Source organism: Meriones unguiculatus, chromosome 16 (genome assembly GCF_030254825.1).
Source record: "Meriones unguiculatus strain TT.TT164.6M chromosome 16, Bangor_MerUng_6.1, whole genome shotgun sequence".
Classification (NCBI taxonomy): Eukaryota; Metazoa; Chordata; class Mammalia; order Rodentia; family Muridae; genus Meriones; species Meriones unguiculatus.
The window spans coordinates 32,059,561-32,086,086 of NC_083363.1; the positions used below are offsets into that span (position 1 = coordinate 32,059,561).

General features: G+C 43.5%; 1 protein-coding gene across 2 annotated transcripts in view; it reads left to right on the forward strand.

The window, feature by feature from the left end:
* The window catches only part of Kif6 (kinesin family member 6), a 285,962-nt gene that overhangs the window by 64,551 nt on the left and 194,885 nt on the right, over positions 1–26,526 (forward strand). For both annotated transcript variants that reach the window (XM_060369640.1, XM_060369641.1), the window contains one exon: positions 10,162–10,291. In XM_060369640.1, coding sequence (XP_060225623.1) covers positions 10,162–10,291 — 130 coding nt within the window. The remainder of the gene's footprint in view (positions 1–10,161; positions 10,292–26,526) is intronic.

A 26,526-nucleotide genomic window follows, 5' to 3' on the forward strand; every position in this document is an offset into this window, starting at 1 on the left:
TTGCAGCCTCTGTTCGACATTCCAGAGTGAAGGGATTATCTCTGATAAACAGAGAGGAGAGATAAAACTGAGATATTTGCAAAAAAAAAAAAAAAAAAAAAAAAAAAGAAGGAAAAGAGGTATAGGAAGAATATGCAATAAGGTGATCCAGGTGGATCATATGTTAAACCTCAGATCGGACTGAATGAGAACTGCCAAGGGTTGGTTTTGTCATTGCTGACCTGGGACCTAACAACCAGAAAGGTTTGCTTTAGCCAGCATTTGAGAACAATTAACTGGCACCTCAGCAACAGTTGAGATCCAGATATTAGCACTTTCATGCCAGAATGGTAAGAGGGGTTTTTATTCACTGGGGCTCTGAGAATTAAGGAGTCCATTAAAAGGATTTCCATAAAAAACTTGAGTAGGTGACAATGAAGACTTTTGCAGATGGGACTTCAAGTCCGCCATACCACACTGCGTGTGTATATATTTATATTGAAGTCGTTGAGGTGGGGTATAGAGGGCAAGAAGTATGTCTCACTTGGCGTAGTAGTCTCCCTAGTGTCGATGCCTTCATATGCTTAAAATGTATGGGTCTGGAGAAGTGGTTCCTTGGTCACAGTGCTTCCTATGTGAGTATGAGGACCAGAGTTCAGATCCCCAGAACCCCCACAGATGCAGGGCAGCTGTGTTGACCTGCCTGTAACTCAGAAGGCAGAGGCAGGATCTCCAGAGCAAGCTGCCTAGGGAGGCTAGCCATATCAATGAGCTCTGCGTTTGACTAGGAGACCCTGCCTCAGCGAATAAGGTGGAGGAGCAATGAAGGATGATTCCCAACCTTGCACACACACCATGTGCATGCACACCCTTATATGGCAAACATGCGTGTGCACACGTTAAAAATGGGAAAGGGGAAAATTATCTACTAAATTGAAACTAAGAGGTTGAGACAGTGAGGGAGAAGAGGAGGAGCAGGGCCCGAGCCATGTGCATGCACGGCACTGCACAGGATGAGAGTCAGTGGGGGTGAGCGGAGGGTCCCACTCACCTAGTGACAGAAGGCTCAGGGTGCTTCAGCAGAAGCCAGAATCTTCAGAGTAGAGCCACAGCTAGTCTCAGACAAGTCCTTTCCTTTTCCTGTGTCTCTTTATACAGTGTAGGCTTTGGTCAAACACTGTTCATCAGTCTTATAATGTCTAACATCTAGAGTTCAAGGATTGGTGATGTTCACAGTGTACGACTTTATTGGTGATTTTTTACCACTTCACACAAAAATAGTGATTTGGATTTTTTTAATTCTTTTTTTAACTTTTATTAGTTATACTTTATTCACTTTGTATCTCCCCATAAGCCCCTCCCTCCTCCCCTCCTAATCCCACCTTCCCTTCCCCTTCTTCACGCATGCCCCTCCCCAAGTCCACTGATAGAGGAGGTCCCCCTCTCCTTCCTTCTGATATTAGTCTATCAGATCTCATCAGGAGTGGCTGCACTGTCATCTGTTTCCAATCTGAAAAAGAACAAGGGCAACGATTTCATTCTTCCTTTGTCCTCTGCACCCCTGAGTGTCCTTGGAATTTAGCAGTGACCCTGAGTGCTGGTCAGGTTGCTGCTAGAGATGTCAAGGGCTTGAGAGGCTGTTCTTCAGTGGCCTGTCTTTCGTCTTTCGCTTCAATGTGACTGCTGATTCATCCAGACACACAGAGACATGCACATACATATAAATCAATAATAAAATAAAAATGTGAGACAAACACACATACGCATATTACACCCACTACAAATATTAATGAAATCAGTCACAGACCTAAATAGACAGTGCCAAAGTAAAAATCTAGAGACAATATGGAAGGAAATCTAGGTAAATCTGGGTTAGGCAATGAGCATTTAGATATAACACCAAAAGCATGATTGGTGAAAGGAGAAAAATACTGCTTAAGTTGAACTTCATTAAAATTAATTTGTTTGTTGTTCTGTGAGAGTCTCTTTTAAAAGAACAAATAAACAAGCCATGTACTCAGAGAATGACTAGAAACACCTGTCTGATAACGAATTTATATCCAATGCTCTTCCAGAGGAACTAAGGTTAATTCTCAGGTCTCACATGTATACTCACAACCATCTTTAACTCTAGGAGATCAGCACCTTCAGGCCTCCTTAGGCACTGCATGCACTCAGTACACATACATAGATGTAGCCAGGACACAAATACACAAAATCATATGGCTGTAAAAGTGGATTTAAATCCATTAATATGTATAACAATATGTATACATACATATATATAACAGTAACTTTGTCATTCTAATAACTATTGTACATATGATATATAATAACCCTTAAAATCCAGGATAAAGCAACAGATGATTTAAAATTGGACAAAAGATCTCACCAGCCATGTCTCTAAAGACTAAATGTGCAGATGGAAAGTTAGCAGATGTCAGTGAGCTCAGCAACATCTGTAATTAAAGAAAACAACAGTGAGGGGCCACTGTGTACCCGAGAGAGTGGCTAAAATCCCAGAGTCTAACAATACCAAAGGCTGGCAAGGTTGTAGAGCAATGGAAATTCTCACTGCTGGTGGTAATGCAAAATGATATGGTCATAGCTGAGAAACAAACCAGAAGCATCTTACAAAACCAAACATCCGTCACACAACCTAGCAGCCATGTGCCTAGATGTTTACCCAGATGAGCTGAAAACTTAGGTTCACACATAAACCTGCTCACAAGTATAAAGAGAAGCCTCGTTCATACTTGCCCCAAGCTGAGCTTAACCAGGAAGAGGAGGAAACTGTCGCACATCCCAGTGTTGTGGACGTAAAGGAAGCCAACCGCAGATCACAGAAGAAGCTAAAAGGTGTACTTCCAGCAGAAAAGTTGCTAAGAAAGCCTGCATGTTCACCTGGCCGGCACTCCGGGAAAGGCACGAGTGTTCACAATATTATGAATGTGTTTGTCGGAGCTTGAGGAAGAAGGGTAGAGTGATCAACAGAGGAATCCTCAGTATGGAACTAGTCTGAATGATCATATGATGTGGTCACAGTAGACATATGACACTACCCAGGTGTCAGAGCCCAGAGAATTCACAGCTCAGAGGCTGACCCCTAATGTGCACAGGGGAAAAAAAATTCCATCAACAACAGAAAGAAACTAACCAGTGACATAGCCAGCAACTGGGATGAGTTTCCGAGAAACCTCACTTATGCTGCCTCGTTCTCTTCCTTTAGGCACCAGGATGATAGAAAGGGAGAAGAGACAGCACAACAGGAGTTGTCGGGTGGAGGAGGGGACGGTTACCAGGCAGCTCGGATGGCTGGTGTGGCTACACCGAGATTCTCAGGCAATAGAAAGCAGCAGACTGTTAATATTCCTATTCACACATGACCACAGCACAGCAGGAGTGCTCAACGCCATTGTCCTGCCCGTAAATATGTTAATTCTACAAGGCATTCTCATTGGAGGGGCTGGAGAGGATGCGGAGCATGTGCTGACCGCTCCTACAGATAAGGCGGCTCACAACCGCATGTAACTCCACTTCCAGTGACTCGACTCTGACGTCCTTTTCAAACTTTTGCAGGTGCCTACATACGTGTGGCACACACACACACACACACACACACACACACACACACACGTAAAAAAGTGAAGTCATTTTAAAAAGTTGTTCTCATAAGAAAAAATTAGATTCCAGATTTGTGGGATTTTTCTGCACTATTTCCTGCAGCTGATATGAAATCCATTTATCTTAAAATAAAAGGTTTGATTTTTTTTAAAGTAACTATCCATATGCTTATATGTGGATATGCACACAGATACATGTTTTCAGTCTATTCTATATTTAAGTAATTTTAAATGAAAATAGAAGTTGTTTTTGAAAGCACCTCATGTCCCATGCTATAATGGGAATGTAGTTACAGTTTAAGTGTGTCTCCTGAGGCAAAACAGGAGAACTGTTGGTCTTAGCTGTACAGAAAATAGTCACCTTGCTTTAGTTAATTTTAGTATTCCTAAATAGAAAACATACCATTTAAGGCTGTGATGATTTTTATGGCTATTACTGTAAAAGACTCACAGGCTGGAGAGCTGGCTCAGTGGCTGAGTGCTCCATCAGAAAACCAGAACTCAGATCCAAACACCCGCGGTGGGTGCTCACAAATGTCTGTAACTCTGGGAATCTGATGACCCCTTGTGGACTTGCTGTGTGTGTGTGCGCGCGCACAGTGCTCTCTCTCTCTCTCTATCTATCTATCTCTCTCTCACACACACACACACCACATAAATAAATCTTAAACAACAACAGCAACAAAAAGAATCAGTAGACTCTAGCATCCAGCATTGAAATCTTGGCTAAAAGATACTGCACAGCACTCTGATAGACAACTGTCCTAAAACAAAAATACACAAAATCATGACAGAATGGACACAGTGCTATTGTGCATTGTACAGCCTGCATGACTGAATGGAACATTTGCAAGTTGCAATAAGAAAAAGAAGAAGAAATCACATGGTAGTGCCTGTCTGTAACAGGAAGATGAGGGTCCATATTCGTGGTTGTAACTTCTGGGAAGTTCCTGTCAAGCAAGTGGACGGTGCTGGAATGTTGTGGAGGTGGGGCGGCCTCTTTCATTGATGGCTTCCATTATTGAAAGCAAGAACTTGGCTATTGTTCTCTATATGCCTTCCAGTAAGTTACAATGAGCCTACAAATTCCTACCGAGTAGCCAAATGGAAATGATTCTGTTTATAGAGAAAACACAAAGCTTGTTGCTTCCCCATCATTAAGCAGGCTGGGTACACTTAGCAGAACTTTTCCACTTAGGTGTCCAACTCAGGACGATCAGTGACTTTTGCTTGAAGTCTAAACATTTTAGAAACATTTTGTGGGGAAACTATTCACAGGCCCACTCCAAGGAATCAAATAAATAGTCTGGTGGGTTTCCATCCTGGGAGTAGAATGTTTATTTAAGAAACACTAATACAGTCCTCTTGCAAGCCTGTAAAAATTGTAGTCAGAACCAAGGGATGGGCTGAAGTCTGAGGAAATAATGAGTGCAGTGTGAGAAGGAGCGTGAAAGAGAGGGTCGGGGAAGGAAGCAACTTGGTTAAAAAACAAAACAAAAAAAGTTTACCAATGAACTTCATTTCCCCCAACCTTAAAAATGATGCCAGCAATAGTAGAGTTGAGGGTGCTCTCATCTCCCAGTGGGCATCCAGGCAAGAGGGAATATCCAAGCAGGGTTTCCAGAGCCTGAGAGGGGGTGGAGCTGACAAGCTGGCTGTAAGAGCTCAGAGGAGACTGTGAGTAAGAGCAGGCCAGGCAGTGAAGGACAGTCCAACAGTCCTGCTCTGAAGCTGCGTGCCCAAGGAGGGAAAAAAACAAAACATGAGAAACTTGGTGAAGAAATAACAAGAGAGACCCTAACTGGAAGGAAAGAGAGTGAGGAAGAGAGAGAGAAAAGGAAGGAGGGAGGGAGAGAGAGAAGAAGAAGGAATGGGAGGGAAGGGAAGAGAGAAAAGGAAGGAAGAAGGTGAGGAAGAAAGAGAGAGACTCAAAACTGCACAAGAAGCTGGGCATTGTGGCCCATGCCCTTAATCCCTCCACTGGAGGCATGCACAGGTAAATCTCTGAGTTCAAGGCCAGCCTGGTCTACATAGCAAGTTTCAAGTGAACAAGGGCTGCATAGTGAGACTCAGAAAAAAACAAGCAGACAAATAAATAAATAGGACTGGATGCCAGAGGTGGAGCCTGGTCTGGGGTGCCCTAAATGAGTGCTTAGCTGGCCAAGAGAGATCCACGAGTTTCAACATTAGTCAGCACCTGTATCTGCCTTTCAAAATCTCCACAGACAAGAAGTCAGAACATATGAACAAACACAGCATCAAAACATATTCTGAGAAATAAAGATAGCAAAGTTACAACACACTGCTGAAACCACCATGAAGGAAAACCCAGGGAGATGCAAAATTGATCTTGACCTAAGTGGCAAAGCCAGCTAAGCGCCTGGCAGTAATGCATGTATCTAATTGGTCCAGAGTAGCCACATCAGAGATGAAAGGCTGTGAAGAATCTAAGTGAAGTCAGGCAGCAATGGTGGCAACAAGGAGCTAACACTTTACTCCTTATGCTGTCAGTGTCCTACCCAAATACAACCCTAAATCAGCAATCCCTGTGTGATTGCTGCATTTTCTGCTTAATTGACACAATGGCAGAAAACACAGGCACGATGTGAGTTCCTCTCAGAACTTTTCACTTTTAAGTTAGTGATGAAGTAAGCCCTCCAGATGCTATGCTGGATGCGCAGTCCCCGATGAGTCACAGTTATCGCCGAGGCTAAGGTCACGTGGCCTGCTTTACCCTCTGACCACAGGACCGTAAGAAGCTTCCTATGGAGGAATGCATTACTGGTGGTCAGGGTCTGGGCCAGGCATTTCAAGTTCTCCGCCCTTTACCCAAAGAATTGAAAATTATGGTTCACTCAGATTTGCATTAGATGCAGGGGACTTGGTTCTTAGCAAAGGAATAGTGAAAGTCACAGAGCTATACTCTGTCAAAATTGGCAGCAGGCCACAGGAGTGAGTCTACTCAAGGCACTAATTATTGTTCAGGGCTTCCCTTTCTGAGGTTCAAGGGAGGGACGAGCTGGTTCCTAGGAATGTGGTGAAGGTGGGTCTCTATTTTGATTGACATGTTAGGTTACATAATCATTTTTCTCTACTGCATACATCCTTTCCCATGATGTATCCAGTTTTAATCATATGCACACCCTATTATGTACTGGATTAGCAAACAGAGGATTCTTTACAAAAGGTGACTGGAGGACACAGTTTGGCCTTTTTTTTTTTCCACCCACACCCAAAACCAGTCAGGCAAGATTGGCCCACTCATTCTTAAAACCCAGATACACTTTAATACATTTGAATAGACACTTGCTAAATTTGATGATTACCAGGGATGGGGAAACTTATACCACTGTTCAGAGATATGGGAATACATGTAGCTCAACTCCAGCGCATTGTCTGGGGAAGGGTTTCTGTGCACAGTCTGTGCAGGTGAAGGAGCTAGGCTGCAGATGCATTATTATAAGAAGGGGTGTGCATAACCTAAAACTAAGGTGGTCCCAACGCTCATTATCCCACGCTTGTCTGTCTCAGATGGTTGGACTCTTAACAATTCAGTTGCTTTGCCGATGCAAAGGGTGTGGCTTGTCCCTGTCCTCAGCCACAGTCAGAGGTCAGTAACTTTCCCCCTGGGGCACAAGATGGAACTGGCTGGGAACTAGGGGTCCAGAATCAGCCTTGTGGTGCACCACCCTCAAGGGTTTGGGATCAATAGTTCAACCACCAAAGAGCCTTGACAAAATCTGACACAGTGATAGCACCAGGACCAATCAAATCAGAAACCCTTTCGAGAATTGCTGGGTTCAGTGAGATAGTGCAGATGCCCAAGGGAAAGGTGACGCTCAGGGGGCATGACCCTGCTCCTCATGGTTACTGACAGAGTGGGTTTAGGGATAGGGTTAGTCTTAGAGTTAGGACTATGCCTGGGATTCATGCTAAGTTTAGGGCTAAGGCAAGGGTTAGGGTTTGCTTTAGGGCTAGGCTTAGGATTCGTGCCCTGGTTATGCAGGGCTATTTTTAGGGCTAGAATTACGGTTGTGGCTAGGGCAAAGGTGAGTTCTTATTGCCCCTCCCCTTCTCTGTGTTCCCCCTGCTCGTGTCTCTTTGTTCATCCTTCATTCTTTTTAGGCAAGCACCTTACAGATGGAAGATTTTTTTACATCATGCTGAGTGCTTGAATTCTTCCCCTTTCCCTTTTAATATTTCACCATCTTATCACTTATCTTCTGCATTCGGCTTTGAATATTGCTTAATGCCTTGCACCTTCATTGGTAAAATCTGGAGTTCAGGGAGAATCCTGTCTTCTGTGTCCCTGGAGGCGGAATTTAGCCGAAGTGTCTTAAGCCAGGCAGAGGCAAAATTCTAAGGCATAAGATCTCCTCAAAATAGAACACAGCTCATCCATGCCAATTAAGAGACCCTTCAGACTTTCCAAGCATTGTTAATACACTCGCTCATGAGTCTTACTGAAAAAAATGACAAAGTGCACTTGTTTGCTCTAAGGGAAGGGGGTGTTTTCTGTCTGTGTGGGTATTGTTGAAAGGGCTGAGAAGGAGTCATCGGCAGGAGAGGAGTACCTCCACGGACTCACCGCCTGCAGATGTGCTGGGCAAGTCACATTTCCTTCCTGCAGCTAGTGTTTTCAGTGCCCACAAATTACATGTGAAGAGGCCAGAAGCTTCCTTGAAAAATGGGAAAAAAAATTTAATTATGGTATTTGAAAAAAATCTTCATTTAAAAGGTAACTGTATCCTAAATACGTTTTTCCTTTTTCACATATTTTATTTTTAAAATAACTTTTCTTTCTTCTTGAGAATTTCATACATCTATAGAATGTAAGTTACATCCCAGATTTTCTTCCTCCAACTCCTCCATCTTTTCCTCAATGTGTTGCCCTCCAGACTGCACTCCTCCTCCTCTTCTTCCTCCTCCCCCTCCTCCTTTTCTTTTTTATAGCCCACTAAGTCTAATTAGTGCTGTGTATGTGTTCTTGGGCGTGAAGACCCCATTGCTGACGCCATCACACATTTTGCATGCACAACCTAGAGAAGCCAGTCTCAAGCTGACTAGGAAACTTCCTTCCTGCTGACTAGCCTTCATGATGTCCAAAGATGCTGTGCAGGCTATTGTGGTAGAAAAGGTTTCAATGGTCTTAGTCAGGGTTGAACCCTGCATGATGTGATGCCAGCCCACCAGCTAAGAAGAGATGCACTCACTGGTGCAATAGTGGTATGACAGTTATGGCTGGCTAACCACTTTCTGGTTATACTTGAGGCCTGTTTCTTGGGAGGGAGATCCATGCCTGTATTCCCGGGAAGGGCCTGGTCTCTAGGGTAGAACCTGATGTTGTTAATTTGCTAAATGGCCATTCTGTGAAAGAAATTGCCTTTCAGATATGTATCTTGATACCCATGGACATGAACTGCTCTCAGCTTTGGTCAGAGAAGCTATTTTTGCAGTGGTCAGCAGCCGATGCAAAGATGTAAACTGGTCCAAGTGCTGAGAGTAAAAGACTTTAGTGCTCAGCCCTCAGGGGCTATCTTTATCAGCCCCTGCCACCAATAAATAAGCTTTAATGGTGAGGAAATGGAGTGTCCATTTGCTTCATCATGGCACTGGCCTTTGCTCAACACCATGAATTATAAAATTTGAAAAGAGTGAAACCCTCCCAGAGATGGTCTTTGTAAAAATTTGTGTGTGACACAAAAGGAAAGGAGCTCTCTCTGGTTGCTCTAAGACTCCAACCTGCAGGTCTTGGAGCAGAACTAGAGGAAGTTTTCCAAATCTTGTTCATTGCAGAATGTCTGTAAAAGGACCAGGAGAGAATTTTAAGTGACCATCTCTGGAATCAGGGTTGGGAGAAAATAGATGGCTCTGGGACACCCCTAAAGTAGTTGTCACGGTAGATGTGATACCACAGCTAGGGCTCTGGCGGGAGACGTCATGGAAGGAGAGGCTTGTTATAAAGGAAATAAGACCAAGAAATGGATTTGATGGACAAGCCAGTCTTCATCACAAACTTCTTGACAATGTTTTTCTCACCTTGATGAGAAAAAAAAAAAAAACCAAAAGTAACATCTCTCAGAGAGGGACAGTGGTGTCCTGGCTTTCATCATGTGGATGCTGATTGAACCTTGGGGTGTCATGCACATCGAGCATGCTAAGACACCAAATGACAAGCTCTGCCTATTGCCCACTTAAGAAACGGAACTAGAATAATAACAACAACAAAAATGGTGTTCCTTTATTTCCCTCCTCAGAGGTAGAAAGCTAACGGGTTGCTTTTTTACCCAATAGAACATGTGCTTTAAGATTTAACGACCCGCAGATTGCAGTGACAGGCTGCTCTCAGTTGGGTAGTTGAGATTTTTTTTCCCCCATCCTCAGGGCCATTTGACAGCATAATCCAGTGGGGGTCAGTGTTGGGTGTTAATCCAGTGGTGCCTGGTGTCTCCTCTGTTTTGTTCGGCACATCCTACTAGACAGTTTCTAAACATGCCTGTTGCAACACTTGTAATTCTCAGCAGCACCTCATGCTCTCGCTTTCCCTCTCCCCCCACAGGAAAGTGACAATATTTGAGGACCCTGATCAGAACATCCACCTGAAAAACCTGTCTCTTCACCAGGCAACAAACGAGGAGGAAGCTTTGAACCTGCTCTTCCTGGGGGACACCAACAGGATGATTGCTGAGGTAACAGGCACCTCTCCTCAAGCCACTCTTCCAAGATTATGAGACATGATAGAACTTGGCCGCAAAGACCTTCATGATGATCTTGTCCAAAGCTCATGCTGCTGACTAGGAGAGCTAGGACTAGAGAAATGGGGAGATCTTCCCCTGAGTCACCTACTGTGCTGGTTAGCTTTAATTGCCAACTTGACACAGCCTAGAATCGCTTGTGAAGAGAGTGCTAATGAGTGCTAATGCTAACCACTTTGGGTTTGCTGATGGTCCTGCCAGCAGGGGAAGTCCCAGCTCACTGTGGGTGACACCATTCTCTAGGCTGAGAGCTGGCAAGCAAGAGCCTATGTGTATGTTTTTTCCTTGTTCTTTCCTGAGCATGGGTGTGATGTGACCAGCTGTCTCAAGCTCCATCCACCATGGCTTTCCTACAGGGATAGACTCCAACTTATTCTTGTGAGCTAAAACAAACCCTTCCTGCCACTTAGTTGCTTTTTTTCAGCCCCTCCCCCCACCCCTGCTCTTGAAGTGTCAATTCTTTATTTTGCTATAAAGATAGGAAACTGGAAAATATTTTGCTATAAAGATAGGAAACATTTAGATACTTGTTTCGCTTTCACATGGTGGATCTCTCCTCCTCCATAAAAGAAAAGCAGTCAGTTCAAGGTCAAATTCAGAGGGCAAGGACAGACACCTAGACCTCATTGCTCCCAGCCCACTGCTTTCTACTTTGCCACATCGTCTGTTGTTTCACTTTTCTGTTTTTCAATTTAATACAGATTGTTTTACATCTAATCAGCCACAACCTATATAGCATCTTAGTTATAAGATGCATAATTTTTGAAATTGAAAAGTATAAGGCACAGTTCATTCCTCCTACCCTCAGATTGGCACACCCTAGTGGCATGCGATTATGTCCCTGTGTATTTTCATTTAACTGGTGAGTTAATTTTTGTAAGACACACAGAAAATACCATGGAACACAGGAGGTTATGCGTCGTATGTTCCAGGGCCGTCTGTAGGACACACTTATACACAGATTGAACTGGTTCCTTTGTTTCGTCTCGAGACCCCTAGGTAGCAACCAGGATTGACGCAGACCCTGACTGGTTACTGACCAGGGCTGGAGGGTCATGAGGCTCTGTCCAGTCACACTGAACTTGAAGGAGTGGATGTACTATTAATGATGGCAGTGGTGGTGGTGGTGCAGTTGGTGTGAGAACAGGTGTCTTATGGGCACTCAGAGTTATTATAACTTTCTTTCTAATTGTTATAGAGAATTATTTTATGGCTCTTTTGTCTGTACATATGACTATGCACCTTGTGCCTAGCTGATGCCCAGGAAAGACCCCCTGGAGTTACAGATGGTCGTGAGCCACCATGTGGTTGCTGGGAAATAAATCAGCCAGTGCTTTCAGTCACCGAGCCATCTCCCCAGCCCTGACACTTTCCTATAATCATGCTCTTGGACTTCCATATTTCATATTGTTGCTGATAGCGAGTGAAGGTAGGAAGATAGGCTGTCTTCGTTGAATGACTGTTTTCTGCTGGGTATCCATACTCTGGAATGCACTCCTTAGACATGAAAGTGATAAACCTAAATTCAGACCCTGAAAGCGTGCTTTTCACATCTTATTATTTGAGTCCTTAGTTTCACTGATTTTTTTTTACTAGTGTGTGTGTGTGTTTGTGTGTGTGTGATACACATGCATGTGTGCTTATATCTGTGTCACCCTGCCTATCTACACATACAGTTGGTGGCAAGAGGCTGATATTAGGTGTCTTCCTTAAGACATTCTGTAATAATATTTTTTTAAAATGCCACACACAGCCAACAGAGCTGATAAGAAGAAATTTATTGTACAGGGAGAGGGAGAGGGAGAGAGAGACAGAGACAATGGAAGAACATAGAAGAAGAGAGAAAGAAAGATGGTGTGAGGCACCTTAGGAGAGAAAAGTTGGAAAGGGGGAGAGAAACCAATGCAGAGAGAAGAGAAGAGAGAAAGTCAGAGAGAGCATGCTTGGGTTACCAGGCTGTCTTTATCTGTGCACCTCCATGGCAGCTGCATGTGATGACATCATAGATTGCTGAGCAAGCAACCTAGATGCAGACTGCCTATATGCTAACCATTCTCCACTTTATATGTTGAGGCACGATCTTTTACCCCAAATCCAGGGCTCCCTGATTTAGCCCATTTGGATAGATATCTTGGTTCAGAGATACCTAGCTGTACCTTCTGAGTGCTCGGACTATTGGCGGGCTGTCTATTACTGCCCAACAGCTTTTAGGGTATCAGGGATCCGAACTTTGCTTCTCACACTTGTGAGACAAGCACTTTACCCATTCCCCTGGTATTACAGTGGCAAAGCACCAAGGCAGCTTCTAAAAGAAAGCATTTCATTTGGGTCTCCTAGTTTCGGAGGGTTAGAGTCCATGACCATAGTGGTTGGGAGCATGGCAGCGGGAAGGTAGGCATGATGCCAGAGCAGTTAGCTGAGTACTCGCATCTTGAGACAACAATCATGGGCAGAGAAAAAAAGAGTTAAATCAGAATGACATGGGCTTTTGAAACCTCAGAGCCCAGTGGCTTACCTCCAAGACTACACCTCCAAATCCTTCACAAACAGTTCCGCCAGCTGGTGACTAAGCATTCACACATATGAGCCATTTTCATTCAAACCACCACACCCCGCTGAGCCATCTCCACAACCACTTATTTTCTAACTAGTTAGTACACTGACAACCTCATATAGAATGAATTTATGTGACATATGCTGGATATACTTAAGGACTTTTGACTTGATTTTTTTAACTGGATGAAAGTTCACGAAGGTTTTCATTTCAGAGTGTTTTTTTCTGTTTTCTGTTTCATGTTTGTATTAAGTGCTTTAATGTTTTGCCCATGAGGTCATCTTGGACATTCTTACTGTTTTTGATAATTGAAGGCTAAGGACTAAAGGCGGATTAAAAATTGGTACTGGTAAATGAGGAAAGACTTAGGATGACTCTGCATATCTCTGTACATGGGTTTAATAACAGCAAGCCAGGAGATACAGTGTGTACACAGGCCTCTATGAAAAGGAGAAGCAGTGGAGAGTGGCTTCGGAGGAGGTGAATGGCTGAGAGAAGAAGAGTGAGAGCCACAGAGGAGGTGAGTGGCTGAGAGCAGAGCGAGAGCTGCAGAGGAGGTGGCACCAGGCCCATGCTGACTGTGCTCAAGGTTGGCTCCTGACTAGAGGCCCTGTCTTAGCTCTTGCCATTGTTCTATCTTCAGTCAGTTTTGGAAAGGCTCTGACCCTCCTTCACTAGAGCCTGTGAAAGTTTAGAAGCTTGGCAATTTGTTATATCTGAGCTATGCATTAAGTGTAGCTCACTATGGGGCTGGGGAGTTAAATCAGTAGATAAAGCACTTGACATGCAAGTGTGAAGAATGGAATTTGATACCAAGACCTGATGTAAAAGCTGGACAGGTATGAAGCTGTAATCCCAGCTCTGAGGAGGTGGAGACGGGATCCCAGAGCAATCTGTCTAGCTTCAGTAGCTAGAATTGGGGGAACTTACCAAGCAGGGGTTTAGCAAATGAAGGGGAGCATGATTGAAGAATGCACTTGATGTCAGTTTTGGGCCGCCACACATTCCCTTGTGAACACTGATGTAAAAATACTCAATAAAATACCTAGAAACCGAATCCAAGAACACATCAAAAATATCATCCACCATGCTCAAGTAGGCTTCATCCTAGAAATGGTTCGACATATGAAAATCCATCAATTAATCCATAATATAAATAAACTGAAATGTTTAAAAAAGATATGATCATCTGTACAATAAAGGAATTTTGGCGGTATCACCATCCCTGATTTCAAACTGTACTATAGAGCAATAATAATAAAAAGAAAGTGTGGCATTGGCATAAAAACAGACAGATTCATCAATGGAATGGAATCAAAGACCCAGAAGTAAATTCACACACCTATGGACAATTTTTTTAGTTGACTCCATATAGAATTTTGAAAAGTTTTAAGAAATGCCCTTGGTGAAATGTCCCTGCCATGTTTTCTTTCTCACAAATGCCAAGTCTTTGCTATGGTCCACTGGGGAATTTATCTACTAATTACCTCATAAAGGCCTAAAACCTGAAGCAACCCAATCCTAGTGTGTCCCTGCATTAATATTGTTTGATGTGATAATTTTTCCATGTTTGCTTTTGTTTTTTCCCTTTGATAAAAATCAGTGGTCATGGTCTTGCTGTTCAGTAGATTTTGCATTATAGTAGACACTTTACAAACATCCTTAAATTTTTTACATTATTTATTTATTCATTTATGTGTGTGTATTTGTAAATGTGTGTGCACGTGCTAAAACATACACGTGAAGGCCAGAGGACACCGAGTGGGTCCTGGGAATCAAACTCAGGTTGCCAGTGTTGGCAGCCAGCTCCCTTACCCACCAGCCACCTACCCATACACTATTTCCAGCTCTTACCGTGTTGGGGGAAACTGAGGTTGATTGGGGTTTTTTGTCTTGCTTACACAGCTTAGTGAGTGGCGGGCAGGCTCTGACCACATCCCTGTGATTCAGAGGCATATGTCTCTTCATGCCATGTCATCACAACGCCATCACTGAGCTATTCCAAGCATGGATGTACTTCCGAATTATCTGAAAAGTATTCCAAGTATTTAGCACTTCCATTTATCTTTTGAATTCAGTTGAAAGAGACCACTTTTACATAAAACTATAAATGAAGTCTGTCAGTTCTTGAAAATTCCTTATTATTCAGTCTCCCGACACGTCTTAGATCACTAGCTCACTGTCAAAATGTAATTTGTCATCACAGAACGAGCTTCCCATAATAAAAAGAACACACTAATCATTTTTCTAAACAAAAAAAAGAAAAAAGAAAAAGAAAGAAAAAAGAAGTTCCCAGTTTCCTTTTTATTCAGACAGATCTAGAGGTTGCCATGGAAACAGAAAACATTTACAAAACAAAGTTCCAGTATGTAGGACACAAGGTGGAGTGTGCTTTCCTTTCACAGCCAGGCTCTTAACAGAAAAGTTGTTAAAACTAGGCCTTCTCCAGTCAGAAGTCCTAACGGCTGCAATCCTACTAGTGTTTTGAATGATTCTTGATTATGTCCTGAGAGTAGTTTTCTTTTCTTTTTTTTCTAGTTGGCCAGGCCAAAGAGTGTAAATGTTGTAAAAACTGAATCGTCAGTATAGCTGCTGTGACTTGGTACATCTGGAGTCTCATAGTTAAGCCGTTCCTATCAATTAGGCAAATGTAATTGAAGAAGGCATGCCATACTTGCTGGTCAGGCCACCTCATTCCTTGCTAAGTCCATTGGCATTTTCCTGGACCAGCCCCACCCCTTTTCGCCAGCATTGTCCACTCACACATGGCGGATGGTCAAATTGGTCCAAAGCATCTCACAGCACTTAGAAGCTGCAGTTTCAGGCTTAGTGGATTTGAAATGAACTTCACTAAGGTGGGCTGCAGTTTGGACCTGACCGCTCAAAAGGTCAGAAGAATTGTGTGCGATGAGAATTATGTGAGCCGGCCCATGCTGCATCTGCTCAGGATTACCCCTGAGTTTGAAAGCTCTACCAATTGGTGGGAAAAGAAGAAAAGCCTATTACAGTTTGCATGTTTTGATGTTTTTTAGAGTTTTCAAAAATTCTTTATTTAAACAAAACATTTTATTTTGTGTGTTTGTATGTGGGTGTGGTATATTGTATGTGGAAGTCAGAGGCCAGCTAGCAAAATTATTTCTCTCCTTCCATTGTGTGGGTGCTGAGTACTGAACTCTGCTCCCTATGCTTGATGGTAAGCTCCTTCACCCATTGAACCATACACCCCACACAGTGCCACATAGATTGCGACAAGGTTCACATCTGTGAGCTCCAGACATTTTGGAAGAGGCTACTTTCCAAACACCTAGCCTACCAGCAAAGCTTATGGGCTGTATAAATTATTTTCCCAAGAGCTATTCAAAGTCTTTATACCTAACTCTTTGCTTTAAATAAAAACCCAGATTTATGTACATGTGCAGGACCTCTAGCGTGAGCTGTGCGACCCAGGGGAGTGCAGAGACAGTTGGGAGAGTGCATGGGAGTAGGTTGAGGGAGTTTATGCCAGAGCTGTGGGAGAGGCTGCCTTTGGACCTGCCATCCAACAGCACCGAGGTAGCACAGGAAGAACACAGTGGATTTACTGTGTGGCTGTGCACATTAACGCCGTGTCATAGCCCAGATCTCCCTGTGTGGCCCAAGAATCAAATTAGAGGGTTTTAATTGCAACTGAGCCATGAGCAGATCAGTAACACAGCCTGGCGAGGTCTTCTGTGAAAGCCTGGCTAGCTGCTTGGAGCTAGGAAGGAAACTTCCTTTGAGATTTTAGAGCCCAGTCAGGGAGAGGTAGTCTGACCCTGATCCTTTTACAATCGGAAGAACATTCCCTGAGTTTTGATTCCTAAGTGGCAGCTGGAAGTTTTAGCAAAAGACATGATATCAATTCTATTCGTATCTAATCCGTCATGCACACATACCAAGAAGAATCAAAGGAAACTTTGATTCTGAATACTTATTGTATGCCAGACATTTGTCCTTCTAAGAATTTGTATATGACTGGTATTAGAAATACACAGTGCAAATTGAATAGCATTCTTAAAATATCTATTGTTTTTTAAGTTGTGTGTGTGTATAGTTATGTATATGTGAGTCCAGATGCTCATAGAAGCAGGCAGAAAGGGTCAGATCCCCTGGAGCTGGAGTTACAAGCAGCTGTGAGCTGCCCCATATGGACACTAAGAGGCAAACGCTAGTTTTCTGTAAGAGCTGTAAGTGCTTGTAATTGCTGAGCTGTCTCTCCAGCCCCTGAATAATGATAGCGTGATTTGACTGATTGTGTAGTTTGAATTCTGCTCTCACATAGCCTAGCCTAGTGATATCACACGAATTTTATACTGAGATCGACAGTGTCCATTAAAATAAGCCAAGTTGTATGGTGCAGGCATTCTCGAGTGTATTGATATGAACACGCTCATTGTTCCAAAAACACAATCTTCTAGATATAAAACCTGAGTTCCAGAGTTTGCTCTCATCTTTAAAATTCTCATCTCTCATTAAAACTAGCAGAAAGAGGCCATTTTTAACCCTCTTTTCCTGTTACTGAAACTTGCTAACAACAGTAACAAGAAAAGGAAAAGCGAAAGGGGAAAAGCCATTTTTCAGTGCACCAAGGAAATAGCTAAAACCTCAAGCTGTGAGAGACCCTGCCAAATCCTATGAAACTTGAATTATGGTAAGCAAGGGTGCTAAGCGTCAGCACATGTATCTTTCAACCTCAGGCAGGGTAGAGTTTCTCCTAAAGAAAGGGCCACAATTCTCAAACACAGATCCAACGATCCTCTGGTCAGGGTGACGAGGTCTGAGAAGGGAGGGAGTGTTGAGGCATGTAATATAGATATCCACACTGCACCATGCGACATGGGGCCAAAGGGAAGCCTTAAATGCAGAGCATCTGAAGGTCAGTGGTCTAGGTCATGCCAAAAGAGCTGGCCTTCATGACTGGAACCAGAAAGGCAGTGATTTAAGGGGCTTTGTACAAGCTCTTCCAGACCCCTTACTGCAGACTGTAGGCAAAGTTTATGCTAGGACCTCCAGTGTGGATTAATGTATTCAACACACAATCCTAGTGTGGCTGTTTCCTTATTCATGTATGAACGCTCAGAAGGGAAACAGGCTGAGACCTTTGCTCCTGTTGTAGGAGTTGGCGCCTTTGTTGAAAAACTGATTCCATGGAGGAGCTCGGAGTTTGCTCGCCATCTCCAACACATCCCCTACATTCAATATTTATTTCTTGAAAAAATAGCTTAAATTTATTGAGGAGTCGAAAGAAAATAATTGCAAGACCTAGCCACGAAAACTTGAACTCAGGGGAAAAGTGAACGAAAATAACGTGAAACAGATGAACGCACCATTAAAAAGCAGAAAAAAAAAGAAAAGAGGGAGAGGGGTGCTTGAACACCACCAAGCTCTGTACTTGAGAGCCAGGTGTGCAGCACGCAGCTGCTACTGAGCCAGCGAGACTGGTCTGTCAGAGTGCGGAGGAAGCCTGTCTGACTTACGGTCCGAAATCACGCCGCCATTTACTAACTCGCTGCGGCAGCACAACTCGGTGTGTGTTTGTAGATATAAAGAACATGCTTCATCTTCACGAAACAATGACTCATTACCTCCTTGTAAAATTCTAATGTAGCATGGCCTTTCAGTAAGGCAGCAATGCTTATGAGTGCTGTAATGTCATCAGTGCCCCTGAGAGGATTCAGAGCAATTTACAGTGTTACAACACGGACTCGTCTGGGCAGTAGTCGCAGGGAAGAAACACTGTTCAGAAAGCAAGCCGAACTCAAAAGGAGAAAGGTGCTATGGTAGGTAATTGAGCTGGGTTCATGGTTGCCATCGAAGACAAACGTAGCTCAGCTTCTTCAGGCAGACAGTTGAAAAACAAGGGCATATTTGGACATCTGGGGTTATATAGATTTTTTGTTCAGAGAGCATGCTTACCCAGGAGCATCGAATTGTAGATAGATGGTGTGGATAACGTTGTGCAGTATCTTGCATGACAACAAGGGTCATGTCTTGTCTGTAACTTCAAAACATAACGTAAAACGTTCTTTCTGCCCTTCAGTCCTGTCATGCTATCTGCAAGCTTATTAAACTTAGCTGAGTATGATAGTCAGGACCCAACCACGCTGCTGATCAAAACAGGACATTGGAGGAAGGCCGTTTGTCTGCAAAGAGGATGGGACCTCTGGGGAGTCTGACAGGATACGGGTAGCCATGGCCACTTCTGGAAACTAGTGCTGCAGGTGAACAGCACTGGATGGAGACACTGGAAGGAGGTTTGTGGATGTGAAAAGGAGAGAGACCAGGACATTTCTCCATTTGTCTTCACTGCTGGGCATCAGCTCCACAGGCACTGATCAACTACTGCCTTTAGAGCTCAGCCTCTTAGCGAGGCAGGAGGAGGGAAGAAGTGCATGAGATGAAGAGGTCTAGCTTTTGCCTCATTATAGCTATTTCTTCAAGGGATGGGGCGTAGCCTTGACACGTTGCTTATTATTCACCAAGAATTGGGGAAAACTGGTAGGAGGTCAAGGTCAGCTGTTAGTGCACAGGAACTATTCATTGTCAGTTGCTATTAGACCCTCTTGGGTCTGTTCCTCTCACTGCCTTCGAGCTGAGAGTCTTCTTAAGGGGCTTTGTGACTGATTTGATTTTGTTTGTGACTGGGCTTTTGAAGTATTGACAATTCTAACAGCAAAGGTCCTCATGGCTAGGAGGACATTTAGAATGTCTTCAGTGGGAGAGATGATTATTCGATAACAGGGCAACAGAACTCGGTCCTCTGCGCTTCCGGAGACCTCCCTTCGTCTTTCACCACTGAGTGATGCCATTCTCGGGTTCATGTCCTTTTCTGGTTGCAATGTCCAGACCCAAAAACAATGCAGGGAGCTGGCTGCCACATTCAAGTTTCGTAAGAATAAAATTGTGTGAACATACACCAAAACTGGAGTGTTAGTTCCTCCTGCATCCTACTTGTTTATATACAGGGACATATGAGCTGTTTTCAGTTTACCATAAGGCAGATAGATTCTATGAAAATGTTCACTTTAAAGGTGTGGACCAAGCATTCTAAATGTTTGAGAAGTGTATTAAGCCTTTTAGTTTGACATTGTTGTTATTGTTGGAGGGTATTTATTCCCGTTGTGGAGCCAGAGACCATGAACTGTAAACACTTGTTTCTGGGTGTGTAGTGGCACAGCCCTAGCACACACCTTTAATCTAAAAACTTCGTTTATTGTAAACATGGTGTGTCTCAGTCCTAGCACATGCCCTTAATCCAAGAGCTCTCTGTACAAAGAATTAAATAAAGATAACCCTAGGTCAAGAGGTGGAGCAAGAAACAAGTTGACAGGGAGTCAACAGAAAGAAGGGACATTAAGACAGAATGGAGAAGCAGAAGGAGCTTTTGGCCTTTTCCTCAGGGGCGTGAGCTGAGTAGAAAGGCCTTTTTCCTTCTGGGATGTTGGCTGAGTCTGAAGGTCAGTTGGGTGCTTTTTCTGCCTCTCTGAACTCATAAATTTTCAACCCAGCATCTGGCTCCTGAGTCTTCTTCCGTAAAATCGAAGATTGGGATTTTCGTTCTTTAAAGTGACATTATTACTATTATTATTTCAGATATGTATGTAGTCAGATTTGGATATTTTAAAGGCAGATTGGATTTTAAAGGCAAGAGGATAAAAATAACTGAATTTCAACAATGAAAAATGACTGTAGCAGGAAACCAAGATGAGTTACTCACTGTCTTTGCAAGCTGCATCTAGTTGTAATTCTTCTGCAGTCATATTTTTAAAAGAAAATAAAAAACACGAGAGGACTTTTGAGGTTATATATATGTCATTAGACAGAGAGCAAATAATGTACTTTCTGCCAGTAGACAGTATGCTGACCACTCAGGTTGGTAAGAAGGGTTGGTAACTGGCCGGAAGGCCGTTTAAAACTACTGTCATCTAGAACTAGAGTTATCTCAGTTGGTAAAGTACTTGTGCAAGCACAGGATCTGAGTTCAAATCCTCCTCAGTCACATAAAATCTGGCCTCGTTGCACCCACAATCTCAGCTCAGGGGATGCAGAAGCAGAAGTGCCCTGGGGCTTCCTGGCCAGTGAGGCTAGCCAAATTAGTGGCATCTATTCAGTGAGAGGCCCTGTCTCAAAATGCTGTGGAGTGTGATCAAGGAAGGCTTCCAGGATTAACTCGAGCCTCCCCAGTCAGGTGCACCTCTGTGATTGCAAACTTGAATACACATGTGTACAATGCACACACACACACACACACACACACACACACACACACACACGGTTTGTTTTTAATGGAAGGTACTGTGTTGATAAAATTTTCTCCCAGTTTGTCCTCCCTACCTTTAGTTTCCCAACTCTGATTTTGACATAACTGTCATTGATTTTGGCCTGTCATATATGGAGAAACAACCCAGAGGGACACTGTCTTCTGACCTCTGACCTCCCACAGGGGAAATTTCCACAGACCCACCACCAATTCTGGCATTAAAAGTGTTAAGCCACCCAATAGATTGTTGAGGATGTGAAAGTCATATCTCTGTCAAGCTGATTCCAGACCTGTCAGGAGAATGTAGAGTAGAGCTCCGGGCTGCTCCAATCAGAGCGGAAATCGTAATTGTCTCATATGTTGCGAAGTGCTCTCAAGTTTTTATTTTACTTTTAAATAAAATCGCTGCACCTAGTCTATTTCTCTCTTTCAAAAAGCTACCTGGAGATTATGCTAGATAAGAGAACAACTGGGGAAATAATTCTCATTGCTTCTTCTGAAAGACAGGTATACTATAAAGAGAAAAGTCAGAATGGAAAATATAAAAGCTTACGCTGATTAATTCCAATAGAGTGATATCCAGTTGGAAATATTTTTCTACAATATGGTGATGGCTTGAAAGAAAATGCACACCCTCCACCCCATCAGCTCAGGTATTTGGACACTTGGTCCTCAGCTGGCAGTGCCATTTGGGGAAGTTTAGGAGGCGGGGCCTTCTGGAGGAAGGAAGTCGCTAGGAACAGAGTTTGAGAGTATATAAGCTAGACCCATCTCCCTCTCTCTGTCTCTCTTCCTCCCCCACCTCCTCTGTGTTTTGTGCTTGTGGGTCAAAATATGAACTCTCTGCTTCCTGCTCCTGCCTCTCTGCCTGCTCCCTGCTGCATCCCCACCATGAGGGGCTCTCCTCCCTCTGGATCCGTAAGCCAAAATAAGCTGCTTCTTCCACCAGCTCCCAGTGCCGCTCATGGTATCCGTCATGGTGTTTTATCACAGCACCAGAAGACTAACTGATACAGATAGGTTCTGAAACAAATGGTGTGACAAGTATTTATAGATTCAAGGGCTAGGCCACTCCGCCTGCTGTCTCAGGCACTTACAGTAGTGCATCATGAGCATTGTGAGCTTCCTGATCCAGTCCTGTTCACGTGGGCGAACTAGACAGAAATTGTAGAGGTAACACTTCGTTAGCGGTAAGGTTTTACCTGTAAAGTCTGGATAGCAGACGCGTAGAGGGCACCATGGGGGTGATGGTGTGTCCAGGCTTCATTTGAGAGCGAAGGAGCAGAGGAATGAATGAGTGAAGAAGTGCCTTCCCATTCTGGAAGGCACTGCAACAGTAACTGGAGCGCTGGACTCTGTCTTGTGTGGTTCTTAGTTACTTTGCTTTGGGCAGTTACGGGCAAACACTAACAACACATTTAGTCTAAAAGAGACCATCTAGAGTTAGGAGGGGAAATCCTTGCTGAGCTTTTTCACTGCAAAATAGCAGAGTGATTTAAGATCTAAACAAACAATAAAAGGTTTAGATACACAGAAATGGAAAAAAAAAAGATGTTCTATAAACAATAAGCAAACATTTTAAAAGATCTAGAAGTTTTTAAATGAGACACAAAAATGTTATTTGAGTCATTGATGGCTATGTTAACCATGATTACTTTTGAAGTGACTAAAATTAGATTAATATTATAAAAGTTGTAATATTATGTGAACACAAAAGGACACCTTTCACTTAGCAGATTGCCGCTCCTCCTGGCAGCAGATCCTGGGTTTGGGAGCCTATAGAATGCAAGATTGCAGAATGCAGGGTGCTGGAGGCATCCACCTAGACTGCAGAGGATGCCAAGCAAGAGGAAGACCATGCTGTCTACAAACAAGGAGACCATAGAGGTGCTCATATTCTACCACCTGGCGTCCCGGGTGAGCCTGGCTCGAAGCTGCAGGATTTAACATTTGTCCTGCCTGTGTACTGCTCTTGCTTTTTTGCTCTGATCCTTCCTGAGTATTTTTCCAGTTCTCTCATTTTCAACAGGAATGTTTACTCCGTTTTAGTGCAAGCTGACATGGTGTTTAAAACGACTTGTAGGAGTTTATCTAGAAGGATTGTCTTGCATCTCAGGAAAGGCTTTAGACCTGAGTGTATGGCGGTCTTGAAACTGTGGAGCCATGGTTCTCAACCCTGCAGGGGTTACATATCAGATCTCCTGTGTATCAGATATTTATGTTACAATTCATAATAGTAGCAAAAATCACAGTTGTGAGGTAGCAACAAAAATAATTTTATGATTGGGGGTCACCACAACATGAGGACTGTTATAGGGCCACATCACTAGGAAAGTTGAGAATCGCTGATCTAGAGCCTAAAGGCAGCCAGATGTTTGGGATGGCCCAGCCCCAAGAATAAGCATTGAAGCACTGAGGTAGAGAGTTGTGACAAGGCATTTCTGTTTGTATGCAGGAGAGTTAGCTCACTGTGATGGTGAGTCTTCATTGACAACCCAATCAGACTTAGAACCACCTAGATTAGGAACGCGTACTCTGGCATGCCTGTGAGGAAGACCACCCTGAACGCGGGCAGCAGCAGCCAACACTCTGGGGCCTGGATCAAGCAAAAGCGGGTGGGCGCAAGCCCTTGCGGCTAGCTTCAAGCCCCCTACCCCTTTTGTTTCTCGGTAGGTGTGAAATGAGCAGCTTCTGCCACGTGCCCCTTTCTACCATGTTGTTGCACTTGTCTCAGACCCAAAGTCATATGTCCAGCTGCCCCTGGACTGAAGCTTCTGAAGCCATCAACCTAAATCATAATTCTTCCTTTTAAATTATTTTCTCAAGTATCTGACACAGCAACAGAAGGTCTGACTTACACAAGCTATAAAAAGGAATGGAAGACATGTGGCAACATTTGACCCAAAGTAGTTGAAAAATACCCACACCTGTTAGCCAGAGAGAGCAGAGGTCTTTATCAAATAAGGTAGCTCTCCTGCTCCTCGAGCTCCTACTTATTAACTGTTTGGATTAGGACATATGTTTTTATTTGTAGAAAATACAAAACTGAAAAAAATAAACTTATCAATTACAATGTTATAGTCATAGATTATAATTATAATATGTAATAAATGACCTTATTATAAAAGTCAGAAAGTCACCAACGGTATGTGTTAGTGTGTGTATGTTTGTGTATTTGTGTATATGTGTATATTTATATGTATGTATATATTTGTGTGTGTTTGTGTATATGTGTGTGTTTCCAAAGCACAGGCAAGAGGATAGCACATGTAGCATGAAAATATGTCATGAGCTATTCATTGGCAATACTAGATCTAGATGGGCCTGACTTCAGGAGGTGATTCCTAGTGTCCTCTGCCAAGGTTAGAGGATACGACCTCTCTGGGTGTCATAGATGCTGCACTCCTGATGGCCCCCAGGGACATTGCTGAGTCTGCTGGGGCTCCACCAGTTAAAGGGTTAAGAGTGTTGCATTTGAAAGGTTTTGATGAGTTGTTATGTAAGACCCTTTTGAAGGAAAAGGAGATATTTAGGCTTAGGAAGCGTGCTGCTTTAATTCCGGAATGTGGGTAGAGTTGGTACAATCAAGCATGCATTCTAGAAACTCTACCCAGTGGAGAATAGCCGGTGAGGCAGGAGTAGATGGAAGACTAGGGTAAAAGGTGAGTAACAATTGGTGAATTATGTGGTGAAACTATGTGTGGAGAAAAGAGTTTAAGCCCTAGAGGAGCAGAGTGGTTTGGGTGTCCAGACACAGAGAGAGGAAGACAGATGTGATTGTTTGGGGAGACATTATGTTCAAAATACTGGCAAGCATGGGCTGAGGAGATGGCTCCGTAGTAACATGCTTACTGCACAAGTACCAATATCTGAGTTGATCCTCTAGAGCTTGTGTCAAAAAGCAGGTCTGGAGGCATATGACTGCAGTCCCAGTGCGGGGGACAGGCTAGTAAGTCTTGCCTAATTAGTGAACTCCAGGTTCAGTGAGGGACCCTGGCTCAGAAAATGGTAGTTACTTATTTCTTGCTCTGATAAAACACCACAACCAAGACAACTTATAAAAGAAAGCATTTAAATGGGCATACAGTTTCAGAGGTCTAGGGTCTGTGAAGGCAGAGCAAAGGCCTGGCAAGAGTTCACATTATGGTCTGTAAGCAGGAGGGCAAGAAAGACACTGGAAAGGAGAGAGAGAGAGAGAGAGAGAGAGAGAGAGAGAGAGAGAGAGAGAGAGAGAGAGAGAGAGAAAGACTGGGAATGGTTTAAGTCTTTTGAAACTTGGTGCTTGCCCCAGTGACACACCTCTTTGAACAAGGCCACACCTCCTAATCCTTCCCAAACAGCTTCACCAACAGGGCAACAAGTATTCAAATATATGAGCCTTTGGGTACTGTTTTCAAACTGCCACAAAGAACAATTAAGGGACAACGTTCAATGTTGACCCCAACACACAAAGATCAACCGCAGTGCCAAGCCATACATCTTTTTCCATTTTGATGTTTTGAGACACAGTCTCTCATTGACCTAGACTTTACGGAGTAGCTTAGGTTGGGTGGCCAGTAAGCCCCAGGGATTTTCCTAGCTTCACCTCCTGAATCATTAGTGTGCTTTTACTATGCCTTGATTCTCATGTGGGTGCTGGGGATAAAACTCGTCCTCTTGCTTACTTGGTGGACCAGTTAATTTTAATTGTCAATTTGAAACAACCTAGAATTACCTGGGAAGAGAGCCTTAGTGAGGATTCATCTAGATCAGATTGCCCCGTGGGCATATCTGTGTGAGGGCAGTGTGAGGAGTATAGGAGAGGTGATCGATAACTGAGAGCGAGTGAGCAAGCAAGCAAGCAAGTGTGCATGCCTTAACGCCCTTCTGTTCTCGACTGGATGGGACTAGCTGCTTCAGGCTCCTGACGTCGTAACTCCTCTAATGTATGGAAGCCGAAGAAACCTCTTTTTCACTCTGTTGCATTTTTGTCCCAGGTGTTTGTCATAGCGACAGAAATGAAACCAGAACACGTGACCAATACTTCCCTCACTGAGCCAGCACCCCATGCAACACATCTCCTCTACCAGACATGCCTCTTCCTCACCTAGTTTGCTCTCGGTTCACACACCTGGGTTCTCATGTCTGACTAGATTACAAGTGCCCCGACACCCACTTCCAGGTCTTCTTTTCCTTCATTCTCTGTGCCACCTAAGGCAGCTATCTACAAAGACCGACAACAAAGTGCAAAAGCTCTCTTCGTGCAGATGATTAATCATCCTGAGAATTTTTCCAAAGGCACCAGCGATTGCCAAGAACACATTTGCTTAAAACATGTGCTCAGTTTTGAATTGAATC